A 14,632-nucleotide genomic window follows, 5' to 3' on the forward strand; every position below is an offset into this window, starting at 1 on the left:
TGACGTCCTTGCGCCTCCCAGCGGTGACATCACGCGTCGCCATGTAAAGGAATGTAAAACGAAAAGTGTTTATTCTGCTTCAGAGTTGAAGGTTGGCTATTGCCACGATGTGCGATGCACTCTTACAGGTACGAAGTTTCTTTCAGTCCAGGTCACAGTACCGAGAAAAACGTGACGCGACCGCGAGGAGGAGCACAAAATTGGTCCTTCAGTATTAATATATAGATTATTCCATTTAATGTATTGTAATTTCTTAAATCCACTATTTTCTCATCATGAACGACGATCGCCCATGACGGGTCTCGCTATTGGCTCCATCAAGGCACGTGACGAAATATCGGAAGTTGTTGTTTTTTGTCTTCTTCTTCTTGTTCTTCTTCTGGTGAAGACAAAACCTTTAGGACACGGCTCTTGGACACATTTGTCCTTGTTTATAATGAAAAGCATAAGGAAGAGGGTCGACAAGATGCAATATAACAGAACAAACCAAGCGAGTCAAGAGACACAAAAGGGGGAATTGAAATGTGCAATCTTACAAAGAATGGAAAAATTAAAGCTCAAATCCTAACCAAATAGGCACCACAGATGTCACTTTTACAACACAACAATAATGCAGGCGGGACTTTCCTTTTCTTTACGATGTGCAGGGTGAACACATGACTCAATGGTGTTCACTTTGGAGAATAGGAGGGAGACATGGGCCAGTAACCAGCAGGGTCAGCGATGGGTAGACCTACAACTTGGCCATGTGGTCCCCTTTGACCGTTTTCTCCAAGCCCTCCTAAAACACAGGGTGATCCCAGCTTGGGACGATTCCCCACGAGGATTTTCCTCCAAGCGAAGTCTCTGTCCTCCTTTCCACATGAGCCTCTCTTGGTGCTGTCCTGGTGGATTCTCGTGCAGGAACCTCTCTTGCACACCGTTCTCTCCTGGTGGACTCCTTAGTGTCCACTCTCGTGGCCTCTCCTGGTGACTCTCTTGTCTCGACCCAGTGCACAATACTCTTCTTCCTTATCCCAAAGCGGAGTCTTCTTCTCAGGTCCTGCCCATGGGGGTGCACCTTATTAAAATAAACGTTCATCTTTTCTTCTGGGCCCCACAGCCCACTGTGCCACCATGGCTGACACACAGTAGCCAGAGAGATCGTAAATGGCCTCGTTGCACACCTGTGACACGTATGCCTCTGCGATGGGAGATCTTCACCTCCTAACAACAAGTGGTTTTCATGCAAACATAATTAATATATACCCTATCTATAAATTACATATGCTGACTCCTCAGCGTCACATGCAACAAACGACTTACTCTGACAGATCCCTGTTGCATGGCAATATTGTTACGGATTTGGAAGTTTACTGCACTCAACATACAGGTCCTATAGCTCAGTTATATCGATAAGTAAATGTGGATAGATAGCTCCTTTTTCCCTTGTGTAATGGGTAATTAAATGTTCCTGTGCTGTGGAGTTATTTTGATAGTCAGGTTTTCCTTTTATATTTTTACACCACCAACGATGACAACAATACCAACGATAACAACAACACCAACGAAAACACTCCGCTCCCGGCATTCTCCACGCACTCAGTAGGGGAAAGGTCATGCTCCACCCTTCGATTCGCTTGTGCACTCCAAGAAATGGAATGCGACAGCCCCCACCGACGGCGAACGAGCAACGCCGGAAGCAAGCCGCGCCCGAGAGGGATAAAAAGGGAACGGAAAGACAGAAGTTGGTTCTTGTCCTTGGTCCTTGGTTCTTGTTTCTTGGTTGGCGGTTGGTGGCTGGAGTTGGTGTTTGTTTGGCTGAGTCTACTCGGGCGGGTTGCAAAGGATCAGCGCCTCGTCTTCACCAGCACGTGTTCTGGAGCGAGAGAGGATCCGCCGGAGCTCGGGAGGCTGATCGAGGCTCGCCGGTGTCTGGATTCAGCTCGCCATCGCTGGTGCCCGGTTCGAACAGCTTGAAGACCACACGAGGTGGACAGGTCCGAGGCAGGTTCTGGTCTTCAGTTCGCCTCTCCATCCGAGCTGGAGGCCTTAATAAAGACCACTTTGGGTCCGATTCTTTTGGGTGTGTGCGTGTGTGTGTTTGTGGCGCCAGTCTGCTAAGTAATGAACTGTTCATACGTGCTTATCAATATTCGGATAACCCTGTTCTTACGTGCTCCCCTCATTCCCCTATTGTTAATAAAATGTATCAGCTCGTTCATGTCCTTTCCTCCATTGGCTTAGCATGCTGCGTGTTGGAAAACTAGCAAGGCCGTTGTGCCGCCATAAGGGGACATTTGGACCGACGGATCTTGGTGACCATCCGCTCGGGTCACACACGGTTCGAGTACGCTAGCGTCTTGTTCTGTACCAGTGCCATTGAGGGTGTGAAGACTCGGTAAATCGCCACGTGGATCTCTAGGTATTTTGAAAATTGGCAAATAACCCTGTACCACGTGGTGGAGATATTGACGCTTCACGGTCCGATAAGGGACCCGTACTTTTCGGAGTTTTCCGAAAAGATATGATCTAAATTCCGGGTGATCGGCGGAGCCCACTCTACGGCTCCATCTCGCGGTCATGCTCGTCGCCGACACCCGGCCCGCAACAAATAACCTACTTGAAACACACAAACCACATTGTGCTTACCACAGTCTAGCTATGGACCCCAGTGCACGCAACGATATATTATACAGCACTGTTATTGCAAACTGTGGTGTCTGTCGCTGCATTTGGCTGTCTCCCATTTATGGTGGCCGCTTCCCACGCTGTGTTTAAAAAGTTGCTGATTGGTTATTTTGCATTTTCATTTCACTTTTCTTGATGCAATACTTTATAGTCAGTCACTTTATTGTCCCTTCCAATCGATATATATATTACTAAAACTCTCATCTTGTAAGTTCCTGAAATACAGCCAAAACGGTACACGATAGCACCAAAGTTTTAGGGCCACCTTACTCGCCATTCCACTGCGGTGTGCAGTATCAAGTTTCGTTCAAATCAGGCAACGAAAAAATTATTTAACAAGCTCAAATGAGCTAAGATCCTCGTCCTCTTAATGATGACGTCATAAAACGAATATGACGTCATTGTGATGTATGAGGTTTGCGATAAATTATGTGCGAATGCCCGCCTTTATTCCCGCAAACAAAATTCAAACAGCTTGCCTAGTTTCGGAGATAATGGTATGGGCGATTTCCATTAGCGGCGATATTATGACGTCAACTTTTTTTCTCGGAAGAATTTCCAAAATCGTAGATGGTTACTGCCTGCGTGTGGGCTTTCTGCACAAACATGGCAAGTTTCATGAAGATCTGATGAAAACTCTGTGTTGTGAAACAAAAAATGTCAAAAAATAGGAATGACGTCATAAAAAAATGATATGAGGTCATAGTGATGTATCATATGTGCGATAATTAATCTCTGTTAATGCCCTGTTCGATTCCTGCAAACAGAATTCAAAAACTTGCCGAGTTTCGGAGATAATTTTTTAGGCGATTTCCATTAGGCCATAATTATTTTATAACTTGGTTTTCGGATCCGCCGACGGTATATTTGCCGAAATGAAATATAAATATAAAACACATTTTTAGCCTTTTATATTTATACATTTTCTGCTGAAGGTGCAAAAGTTTCAAAACCCGAAATGTAAACGTCGGCATTTATTTTCAAAATATAATTTCGTGTGTGCACCAAAATGCCGAGTCACCTGTAACCAAACTGCGCATAGCAGTCGTCTTCGGTCATGGTGTCTGAGCAGTGGCCAGCATGGTTCAGATTGACTGTGGTTTCTGGGGCGAAAGTCATTGTTAAGAAGTATGTCAGCGGTATAAATTCGAGTGACTGTATTGGTGATTTAATCACACAACATCTTGATGACGAATATTCTGGCCGAACGATTGCATCAATTCAGTGCAGCAGCAGGGATGATTCGCAGGCTACTCTCAATCGTGCCAATTTTGTTTCCATCGAAAGTTGCACACCGCTGTTCGTGTTGAAAGATTTCGGTGCCAGTACGTCAAAGTTTCCCTGTGAGATGCTGATATTCAGCCTTCAACGGACCAGAAATCAGCCTTTGATGTGCTCATGGGGATGGGGAGATCAGTTGCCCACTGAAAAGTAAGAGCTGGTTATGGCTCTGATTGACCGTTTTGAGCATGTCGACTTCGAGTAGAGACACTTTTTTAAAATCGATATCCAGCACTGTGCACTGGTGTGCGTACACACACACATCTACGACTTGGACAGTCATTTTCTCAGCATTGTTTCCATTTGTTTGATGATCCAACAGGTTTCTACAAGAAAAACATGCCAGACTATATTATAAAAACAAGTTTTAATCCTTTATTGTTTTTCACATCAGATGATACAGTGAACATGGGCATCCTGCATTTGAATGGTCTTCAATCTTCAATGTTTTCTTAGATCCTCTTGGTCCAGGATTTATATTTATTCCCCCCCCCCCCACCTACCCTTGTCTTTTCCATGGAACATCCGAAAAATAATCATGAAAATATATAATTTCTAAAAATTGAAATTATAATCATATTTATATTTTGACGTACCGAACCTACATTTTAGCTGAAGAACTGCCTAAACAAATTATAAAATAACTAAGGCCAAAGCAGATATTTTGACGTCATAACTTTTTTTCTTGGAGGAATTTTAAAAATCAGAGATGGTTACTGTGTGCGCAGGGTATTTTTACATATATACGCCAAGTTTCAGGAAGTTTCGATGAAAACTGTAGGCTGTGAAACAAAAAAGTCCACAAGAAGAAGATGAAGAACAACAACGTGAGTAAGACTTAGAGATCCTCCACGAGGACATAAAAATCAATTCCCGATTCAGTCAAGTACTCTTCGGGAGTATTTGATCAATGCAAACAACCTCAGCAGTATAGTTCGCTGGAGCTATATTTTTTTTCTTGAAATGATCTGTTTTAAAATCTCAAACATTTAGTATAGACAAAGAACGAGTTATTTTTAAGCATAAAATAAACATCGCCATTTTGATCTAATAATTCCGTGTTCATTAATAAATCAAATTGTGTTTCGATGCATGCTGCGTTGAACGATGACTCCTGAGGTAAATGCTCAAATTTTTTTCAAGTTAAAGTTTGACCACTAAATAATATTAAAACTAGCATAACCCGCGCTCTGCGCGACATGTTGGGGTGGGCGTGTTTGAGAAAGGAACTGATGCAGAGTATCAGTAGTAATTTTACTTTAATGCAGTAAGTGGAATACGATTTCACTGTTTCAGAAACCATTTTATTTACTTTTTTTGTACCATGCACCTCATATGGTCTTTGAGATAATGTAAGCCGAATATCACGTTACTCGAGCGCAGAACAAAGTCGAAGATAGCGCGACACAAAACTACAAACTCGGAAATAATACATAAAATTGTCATTTTATTTTTTATTTTTTTTCCATCAACCGCTGTCACAAGGGTAACCCAACGGGTTCACGGGTCGTCTCGTGATCTTTAAAACTCACATGAACATCTGGATTAAAGTAGATTTAATACAGCTCTTCAAGGAGTAACACAATTTAAAATCGCTATATTTTGCCCTCATTTTGGACAAATCCAAGCTCCGCCATCTGATGTTGCACCACCTTTCCACGATGGGTATAAGTAGCTCAGAGCTTTGGCTCTGAGTGATACCAAGAGTGTAACACAATTAACCTTTTTAAAGTCCATGAAATAATTGAAATTGATCAATCATTACTTCAACTTTTCCCATCACTGGAGATGAGTACTTTTGCTTGCTTTCCCTGTCACTGGCAATGGGTACTTTTCCTGTCACTAGGGTTGGGCACTTTTGCTTGCTTTTCCCATCACTGGGGATGGGTAGTTTTCCCATCACTGGGGTTGGGCACTTTTGCTTACTTTTTCCGTCACTGGGGATGGGTACTTTTCCCATCACTGGGGATGGGTACTTTTCCCATCACTGGGGTTGGGCACTTTTGCTTACTTTTCCCGTCACTGGGGATGGGTACTTTTCCCATCACTGGGGTTGGGCACTTTTGCTTACTTTTCCCGTCACTGGGGATGGGTACTTTTCCCGTCACTGGGGATGGGTACTTTTCCCGTCACTGAGGATTGGTACCTTTCCCGTCACTGGGGATGGGTACTTTTCCCGTCACTGGGGATGGGTACTTTTGCTAGTTTATAGCTAATATATTGTTGCGGATTCGCGCCCGCCGGCGTGCGAACGGCCACGTAACTCGAATCGCGGCACGTCGCCCACCGGACGGACAATCCAGTCGTGACCCTCTCGGACTAATGCCAGGAACTAGTCACGGGTGGACCTTTCGGTCTCACCACGATCGTGCCAATCGGCCCCCGCGTGGGATAGGGTTGCTCGCCAAATTCGACCTACCTAAGTACCCACACGGAGGGTAGACCGGGCGATCGCACCTCGCCGCAGGTCGACTTCGGACACGGGCCACTTTAAGCGACCCGTTCCGTACTATCGGGATAACCGAGCGGTGTTATTCGTCGGCCTCGACGGTTCGATTAATTATCGGGCGTTTTAGCCCACGACCAACCCTTTACATGAAGCAAGATGGAGATTCAATGAAAGAAAAGACGAAGCGAAGCGGGAAAACAGTTCAACATAACTCACATTTATTTCACGATGAACGGGAAGCACACATATACAATTACACCAAAAGCACATGTAAAAGGAGAAGAAACACAATATTACACAAAAAGCAAATATAAAAGAGAAACACAATGCAGAGCTATCCGACTACCGAGCACACGGCAACACTTATACAATTTTACTTCACTGACGGCGCCGACAACACAGATACCCAAAGCAAAAGAAAAAGAACCACCCTCCAGGATGAGGGGGGTAGGCGGGCCTGGGGCCGAGACCGTGTCGGGCCTACCCGTCTGATGATGAGACGCAAAGTGGCGGTGGCGCCCCAACTCCGCGGGCCTCGCGGACAGTGTCTGGTAGGGGGGTGGGAAAGGGGCCCCCTTGTCGCACTATCTCAGCGCGGGGGGAAACAGGAGGGGGTTGTTGATGCTCGGGGGGAGGAGGATATCACCCTGTCTCGGGTCCCGCGACGAGCGTCTCCTCCTCGACCTCGGTCGCGTTGCTGGCCTCTCCCTCTGCAGCTCCCGGCACCGACGCGAGCACCCCCTCGTCCGCCTTCGCCGCCGCCACCTCTCCACAGCTCCGTCTAATCGCCCTCTCCGTCTCCTCTCTTGGCTCGTCCCAACTCTTCACTCTTGACTTCTCCCCTCCGAACTCTGACTCTTCTTCCCAGCTCCACCGACAACTAGTTCCAACGCACCACTCTCAACTTCTTTTTACTGACGAACGCAGCCGTTTATATAAGCCCCGTGGCTTCGCTCCTTCACCTTTGACCCTCTGCCTCCGACCCTTCACCTCTCTAACTGGCTCCCCATTGGACCGAGGAAAAGTGGGCGTGAATGCTTTTTGATCCATGAATTTGCATATAGCGTCCTCACTCCAACGCCCTGGAGGCGGGGCCAAATCGCCCCAGCTCGCTGATAGGACGGAACAGAAGTGGGCGTGAGTCGTTTTTGATCCGTTTTTCTTCGGAAAGTCTGTGATGTCTCTGAACACGCTGCTCGGTGCGCGCCCCGCACGAGTCTAGCATCGGCGCCCACAAGTGGCGTGGGAATGACGGTGATGCGATGGTGGCGAGTTGTGACGGTAAAGGTCGTGGCTGTTGTTGTGAAGCGGCGTTGTGGTTGGTGGTTGTTGTTGTGAAGCGGCGTTGTGGTTGGTGGTTGTTGTTGTGAAGCGGCGTTGTGGTTGGTGGTTGTTGTTGTGAAGCGGCGTTGTGGTTGGTGGTTGTTGTGAAGCGGCGTTGTGGTTGGTGGTGGTAGTAATGGCGGCTGGTCCAAAATAAAGATAGTAAAAGAAAAACGGCTATCCTGAAGAGTCGCAGCCCGACTGAATGACATTTATTCCCTCGAAACAACGGGTTTGGGCCTAACTACACATATACTTACAGAGATATCTCACCTAAGGGACCTGAATGGTGGTTTGTGAATTTCGTCAACCACAACAATATATATATATATATATATATATATATATATATATATATATATATATATATATATATATATATATATGTATAAAATGACCGTTTTTACAGCCATTTTTCCCTGCTGTGCAGGGGTTTGGCTTTTTGTGAGGAAATGTTTTTATGGCCGGATGCCCTTCCTGACGCCAACCCTGGTCACCTCTTACGACACACAGGGATATGGTACACCTATTCTAACCGGGGCATACACCGGGACCAGTACACTGGCACTCATTTCGCCAACCTCGGAAGGATGACAGGCTGAGTCAACCCCCTGGTGTTAATTCATCAGCCAACGGGGCTTGAACTCAGGACCCTGGGATCCCAAGCCACCATCCTAACCACTAAGCCAACACCAGGCATATATATATATATATATATGTATATATATATATATATATATATATATATATATATATATATATATATATATATATATGTATATATATATATATGTATATATATATATATGTATATATATATATATATATGTATATATATATGTATATATATATATATATATATATATATATATATATATATATATATATATAAAATGACCGTTTTTACAGCCATTTTTCCCTGCTGTGCAGGGGTTTGGCTTTTTGTGAGGAAATGTTTTTATGGCCGGATGCCCTTCCTGACGCCAACCCTGGTCACCTCTTACGACACACAGGGATATGGTACACCTATTCTAACCCGGGCATACACCGGGACCAGTACACTGGCACTCATTTCGCCAACCTCGGAAGGATGACAGGCTGAGTCAACCCCCTGGTGTTAATTCAGCAGCCAACGGGTCTTGAACTCAGGACCCTGGGATCCCAAGCCACCATCCTAACCACTAAGCCAACACCAGGCATATATATATATATATATATATATATATATATATATATATATATATATATATATATATATATATATATATATATATATATATATATATATATATATATATATATATATATATATATATATATATATATATATATATATATATAATATAATATAATATAATATAATATAATATAATATAAAATAAAAACATTGTTCGTTCTTTTTTCCCAATCCATGATGTCCTCCATGAGTGTTCTGCATGAGAATGTATACCAAAGCCTGTAGGTATAGTATAGCTGTGTTCACATTTACTCCCTTTCTGCCTCCCTCGGCACATGGTTGGAAGGCTTGTATATGCTGTTCACCGGAGATGATCATGTTTTTCACTTCTCGCTTAAAAACATGTCCTGAATCGGTTTGTCCACTCTTCCCTGCAGTGAAGTCCTCTTGGATGTCAAATTATATCATCACCAGTTCCTTTCGTTTTCTTTGCTTCACTGATTTCCAAGGCCTCACACTGCTGACAAAACCAGTGAGAATTTGATGCATTTATTGGCAAATACATGAAATTCCCGTTCGTTTTCGACTCTGCAGTCATATCCTGGCGTTGTATGTTTCTTTACATACCCGTCGTTCACATACCTCACACTGACTGGCACGGTGTCATCCAAAACCTTGGTTAATGATGTAACTGAAAAATAAATATTGTGTGAACAGCCGTGACGGGAACATTTGCAAAGAACCATGATGATCTCACTCTGTGAAGAAGAAGAAGTGTAGATTTAAGAAGAAGAAGAAGAGTCCGCTGTGAGAGAGTCTTGAGAAAGCGCGGTTTGCTTTGAGGGAAGTCGACAGCGCGCGCAACGATTACACGGTTCATTGGAACAAGATTAACCTGATACGCAGACGTAAGTAAATGAGCAGTTTAAACTTTAAGATGGTATATTAATATAGTAATGATAAGAAGAGGCAAGGAAGATGTTTTCATGTATGTCGTGTGCCAGTACAGACGTGCCAGCTCAAAGTCCAGCCTGAGGTAAACAGGGGAGATGGGTCAGGAAATTAAGGACATGTTTTATTAAATGTGTTATTATTTGGCGACTGAACTATTATAGGATCCATCTACATATATTACGTATTAAAAATTGTTGGGGTGCAAATGACGATTCGAAAGGGAGAGAATATTATATGGATGAAATTTGAGGGATGAAAAGCCGACAAAAAATGTAGGAAATCAGCAAAAGTACCCATCCCCAGTGATGGGAAAAGTACCCATCCCCAGTGATGGGAAAAGTACCCATCCCCAGTGACGGGAAAAGTACCCATCCCCAGTGATGGGAAAAGTACCCATCCCCAGTGATGGGAAAAGTACCCATCCCCAGTGATGGGAAAAGTACCCATCCCCAGTGACGGGAAAAGTACCCATCCCCAGTGACGGGAAAAGTACCCATCCCCAGTGACGGGAAAAGTACCCATCCCCAGTGACGGGAAAAGTACCCATCCCCAGTGACGGGAAAAGTACCCATCCCCAGTGACGGGAAAAGTACCCATCCCCAGTGACGGGAAAAGTACCCATCCCCAGTGACGGGAAAAGTACCCATCCCCAGTGACGGGAAAAGTACCCATCCCCAGTGACGGGAAAAGTACCCATCCCCAGTGACGGGAAAAGTACCCATCCCCAGTGACGGGAAAAGTACCCATCCCCAGTGACGGGAAAAGTACCCATCCCCAGTGACGGGAAAGTACCCATCCCCAGTGATGGGAAAAGTACCCATCCCCAGTGACGGGAAAAGTACCGTCGGCGAAATATACCGTCGGCGGATCCGTAAACCAAGTTATAAAATAACTATGGCCTAATGGAAATCGCCTAAAAAATTATCTCCGAAACTAGGCAAGCTCTTTGAATTCTGTTGGCGGGAATCGAACAGGGCATTAGCAGAGGTTAATTACCGCACATATGATACATCACTATGACGTCATATCAATTTTTATGACGTCATTCCTATTTTTTGACTTTTTTGTTTCACAACGCAGAGTTTACATCGGATCTTCATGAAACTTGCCATGTATATGCAGAAAGCCCACGCGCAGGCAGTAACCATCTCTGATTTTGGAAATTCTTCCAAGAAAAAAAGTTGACGTCATATCGCCGCTAATGGAAATCGCCGATACCATTATCTCCGAAACTAGGCAAGCTGTTTGAATTTTGTTTGCGGGAATCAAGGCGGGCATTAGCACAGAATTTATCGCAAACCTCATACATCACAATGACGTCATATTAGTTTTTATGACGTCATCATTAAGAGGACGAGGATCTTAGCTCATTTGAGCTTGTTAAATAATTTTTTCGTTGCCTGATTTGAACGAAACTTCATACTGCACACCGCAGGGGAATGGCGAGTTAGGTGGCCCTAAACTTTTGTGCTATCGTGTACCGTTTTGGCTGTATTTCAGGAACATACAAGATGAGAGTTTTCGTAATATATATCGATTGGAAGGGACAATAAAGTGACTGACTATGAAGTATTGCATCAAGAAAAGTGAAATGAAAATGCAAAATAACCAATCAGCAACTTTTCAAACACAGCGTGGGAAGCGGCCACCATAAATGGGAGACAGCCAAATGCAGTGACAGACACCACGGTTCGCAATAACAGTGCCGTATAATATATCGTTACGTGCACTGGGGTCCATAGCTAGACTGTGGTAAGTACAATGTGGTTTGTGTTTTTCAAGTAGGTTATATTGTTGCGGGCCAGGTGTCGGCGACGAGCATGACCGCGAGATGGAGCTGTAGAGTGGGCTCCGCTGATCACCCGGAATTTAGATCATATCTTTTCGGAAAACTCCGAAAAGTACGGGTCCCTTATCAGACCGTGAAGCGTCAATATCTCTACCACGTGCTACAGGGTTATTGGCCAATTTTCCAAATACCTAGAGATCTACGTGGCGATTTACCGAGTCTTCACACCCTCAACGGCACCCGTACGGAACGAGGCACTAGCGTACTCGAACAGTGTGTGACCCGAGCGGATGGTCACCAAGATCTGTCAGTCCAAATGTCCCCTTATGGCGGCACAACGGCCTTGCTAGTTTTCCAACACGCAGCACACTAAGCCAATGGAGGAAAGGACACAAACGAGCTGATACATTTCACAAATGGGGATATTTATTAACAATAGCGGAATGAGGGGAGCACGTAAGGGCAGGGTTATCCGAATATTGATAAGCACGTATGTACAGCAAGGCACTTAACAATTCATTACTTAGAAAACTGGCACCAGAAACACACACACGCACCCACCCAAAAGAATCGGACCCAAAGTAGTCTTTATTAAGGCCTCCAGCTCAGATGCAGAGGCGAACTGAAGACCAGAACCTGCCTCGGACCTGTCCACCTCGTGTGGTCTTCAAGCTGTTCGAACCGGGCACCAGCAAGGGCGAGCTGAATCCAAACACCGGCGAGCCGCGATCAGCCTCCCGAGCTCCGGCGGATCCTCTCTCGCTCCAGAACACGTGCTGGTGAAGACGAGGCGCTGATCCTTTGCAACCCGCCCGAGTAGACTCAGCCAAACAACCACCAACTCCAGCCACCAACCGCCAACCAAGAAACAAGAACTAAGGACCAAGGACAAGAACCAACTTCTGTCTCTCCGTTCCCTTTTTATCCCTCTCGGGCGCGGCTTGCTTCCAGCGTGGCTCGTTCGCCATCGTTGGGGGCTCTCGCATTCCATTTCTTGGAGTGCCCAAGCGAATCGAAGGGTGGAGCATGACCTTTCCCCTACTGAGTGCGTGGAGAATGCCGGGAGCGGGGGGGTTTTCGTTGGTGTTGTTGTTATCGTTGGTATTGTTGTTATCGTTGGTGGTGTAAAAATATAAAAGGAAAACCTGACTATCAAAATAACTCCACAGCACAGGAACATTTAATTACCCATTAGACAAGGGAAAAAGGAGCTATCTATCCACATTTACTTATCGATATAACTGAGCTATAGGACCTGTATGTTGAGTGCAGTAAACTTCCAAATCCGTAACAATATTGTCATGCAACAGGGATCTGTCAGAGTAAGTCGTTTGTTGCATGTGACGCTGAGGAGTCAGCATATGTAATTTATAGATCGCGTATATATTAATTATGTTTGCATAAAAGCCACTTGTTGTAAGGAGGTGAAGATCTCCCATAGCAGAGGCATACGTGTCACAGGTGTGCAACGAGGCCATTTACGATCTCTCTGGCTACTGTGTGTCAGCCATGGTGGCACAGTGGGCTGTGGAGCCCAGAAGAAAAGATGAACGTTTATTTTAATAAGGTGCACCCCCATGGGCAGGACCTGAGAAGAAGACTTCGCTTTGGGATAACGAAGAAGAGTATTGTGCACTGGGTAGAGACAAGAGAGTCACCAGGAGAGGCCACGAGAGTGGACACTAAGGAGTCCACCAGGAGAGAACGGTGTGCAAGAGAGGTTCCTGCACGAGAATCCACCATTATAGCACCAAGAGAGGCTCATGTGGAAAGGACGACAGAGACTTCGCTTGGAGGAAAAGCCTCGTGGGGAATCGTCCCAAGCTGGGATCACCCTGTGTTTTATGAGGGCTTGGAGAAAAAGGTCAAAAGGGACCACATGGCCAAGTTGTAGGTCTACCCATCGCTGGCCCTGCTGGTTACTGGCCCATGTCTCCCTCCTATTCTCCAAAGTGAACACCATTGAGTCATGTGTTCACCCTGCACATCGTAAAGAAAAGGAAAGTCCCGCCTGCATTATTGTTGTGTTGTAAAAGTGACATCTGTGGTGCCTATTTGGTTAGGATTTGAGCTTTAATTTTTCCATTCTTTGTAAGATTGCACATTTCAATTCCCCCTTTTGTGTCTCTTGACTCGCTTGGTTTGTTCTGTTATATTGCATCTTGTCGACCCTCTTCCTTATGCTTTTCATTATAAACAAGGACAAATGTGTCCAAGAGCCGTGTCCTAAAGGTTTTGTCTTCACCAGAAGAAGAAGTACAAGAAGAAGAAGAAGAAAAAAAAGAAAAAAAACAACAACTTCCGATATTTCGTCACGTGCCTTGATGGAGCCAATTGCGAGACCCGTCATGGACGATCGTCGTTCATGATGAGAAAATAGTGTATTTACGAAATTGCAATACATTAAATGGAATAATCTTTAAATAGTAACGTGAACTTTTCGAAACTTTAAAGCAAATGTCCGAATATATTTAAAAGTTCATGATAGACGCTCTCAAAAGGCACCCTCAATGCGAGGATGTGTGCAGGTGTTTAGTATTTAAGCTTTAAGGAGATGCGAATCCTGTATATAAAAGAGGCGAGTCCTAAAGGTTTTGTCTTCACCAGAAGAAGAAGAAGAAGAACAACAACAACAACAACAACAACAACACGGAGCTCTCTTGGAGCCACGTTCGCTACGTGAGACATGGCTAAAAATAATCCTTTAAAAGGTAAGAGCATGTTTCAGCCATCTACTTTCCATGTGGGTTTGTCATCATTTTGGCTCATTTGGGTGACCGTGGACAAAGGTAAAAGTGAAGTAATATTGAATGCAGTGCCTTAAAAAATCGCTTGGATAACACTTGTCTGTGTCATTTCAGAGGTCTAGGTTTTCTCAACGGGTCCCTATATATGCTTTTTGCATGCTGAATTTAGAAATGTATCTCATTTCGCTCAATCAGGTCAAGTTTTTTTTTTGACTCGACTTGACTCAATCAGGTCAAGCTAT

At 44.6% G+C, this 14,632-nt stretch overlaps 1 protein-coding gene across 6 annotated transcripts in view; it reads left to right on the plus strand.

The window, feature by feature from the left end:
• The first annotated feature begins 9,684 nt into the window (after positions 1–9,684).
• Positions 9,685–14,632, plus strand: part of LOC147016721 (uncharacterized) — a 34,039-nt gene continuing 29,091 nt past the window's right edge. Inside the window, exons 1-2 of one of the 6 annotated variants that reach the window (XM_085847911.1) lie at positions 9,685–9,808; positions 14,260–14,354. In XM_085847911.1, coding sequence (XP_085704037.1) covers positions 14,330–14,354 — 25 coding nt within the window. In that variant the 5' untranslated portion in view covers positions 9,685–9,808; positions 14,260–14,329. Of the gene's footprint in view, positions 9,809–14,250; positions 14,355–14,632 lie in introns of all 6 variants that reach the window. The other 5 variants (XM_085847909.1, XM_085847910.1, XM_085847912.1 and 2 more) reach the window with 5 other exon arrangements.

The sequence above is a fragment of the Eptatretus burgeri genome, chromosome 11 (assembly GCF_056783735.1).
Source record: "Eptatretus burgeri isolate ZD-2024b chromosome 11, Ebu_testis_v1, whole genome shotgun sequence".
NCBI classification, from domain to species: Eukaryota; Metazoa; Chordata; class Myxini; order Myxiniformes; family Myxinidae; genus Eptatretus; species Eptatretus burgeri.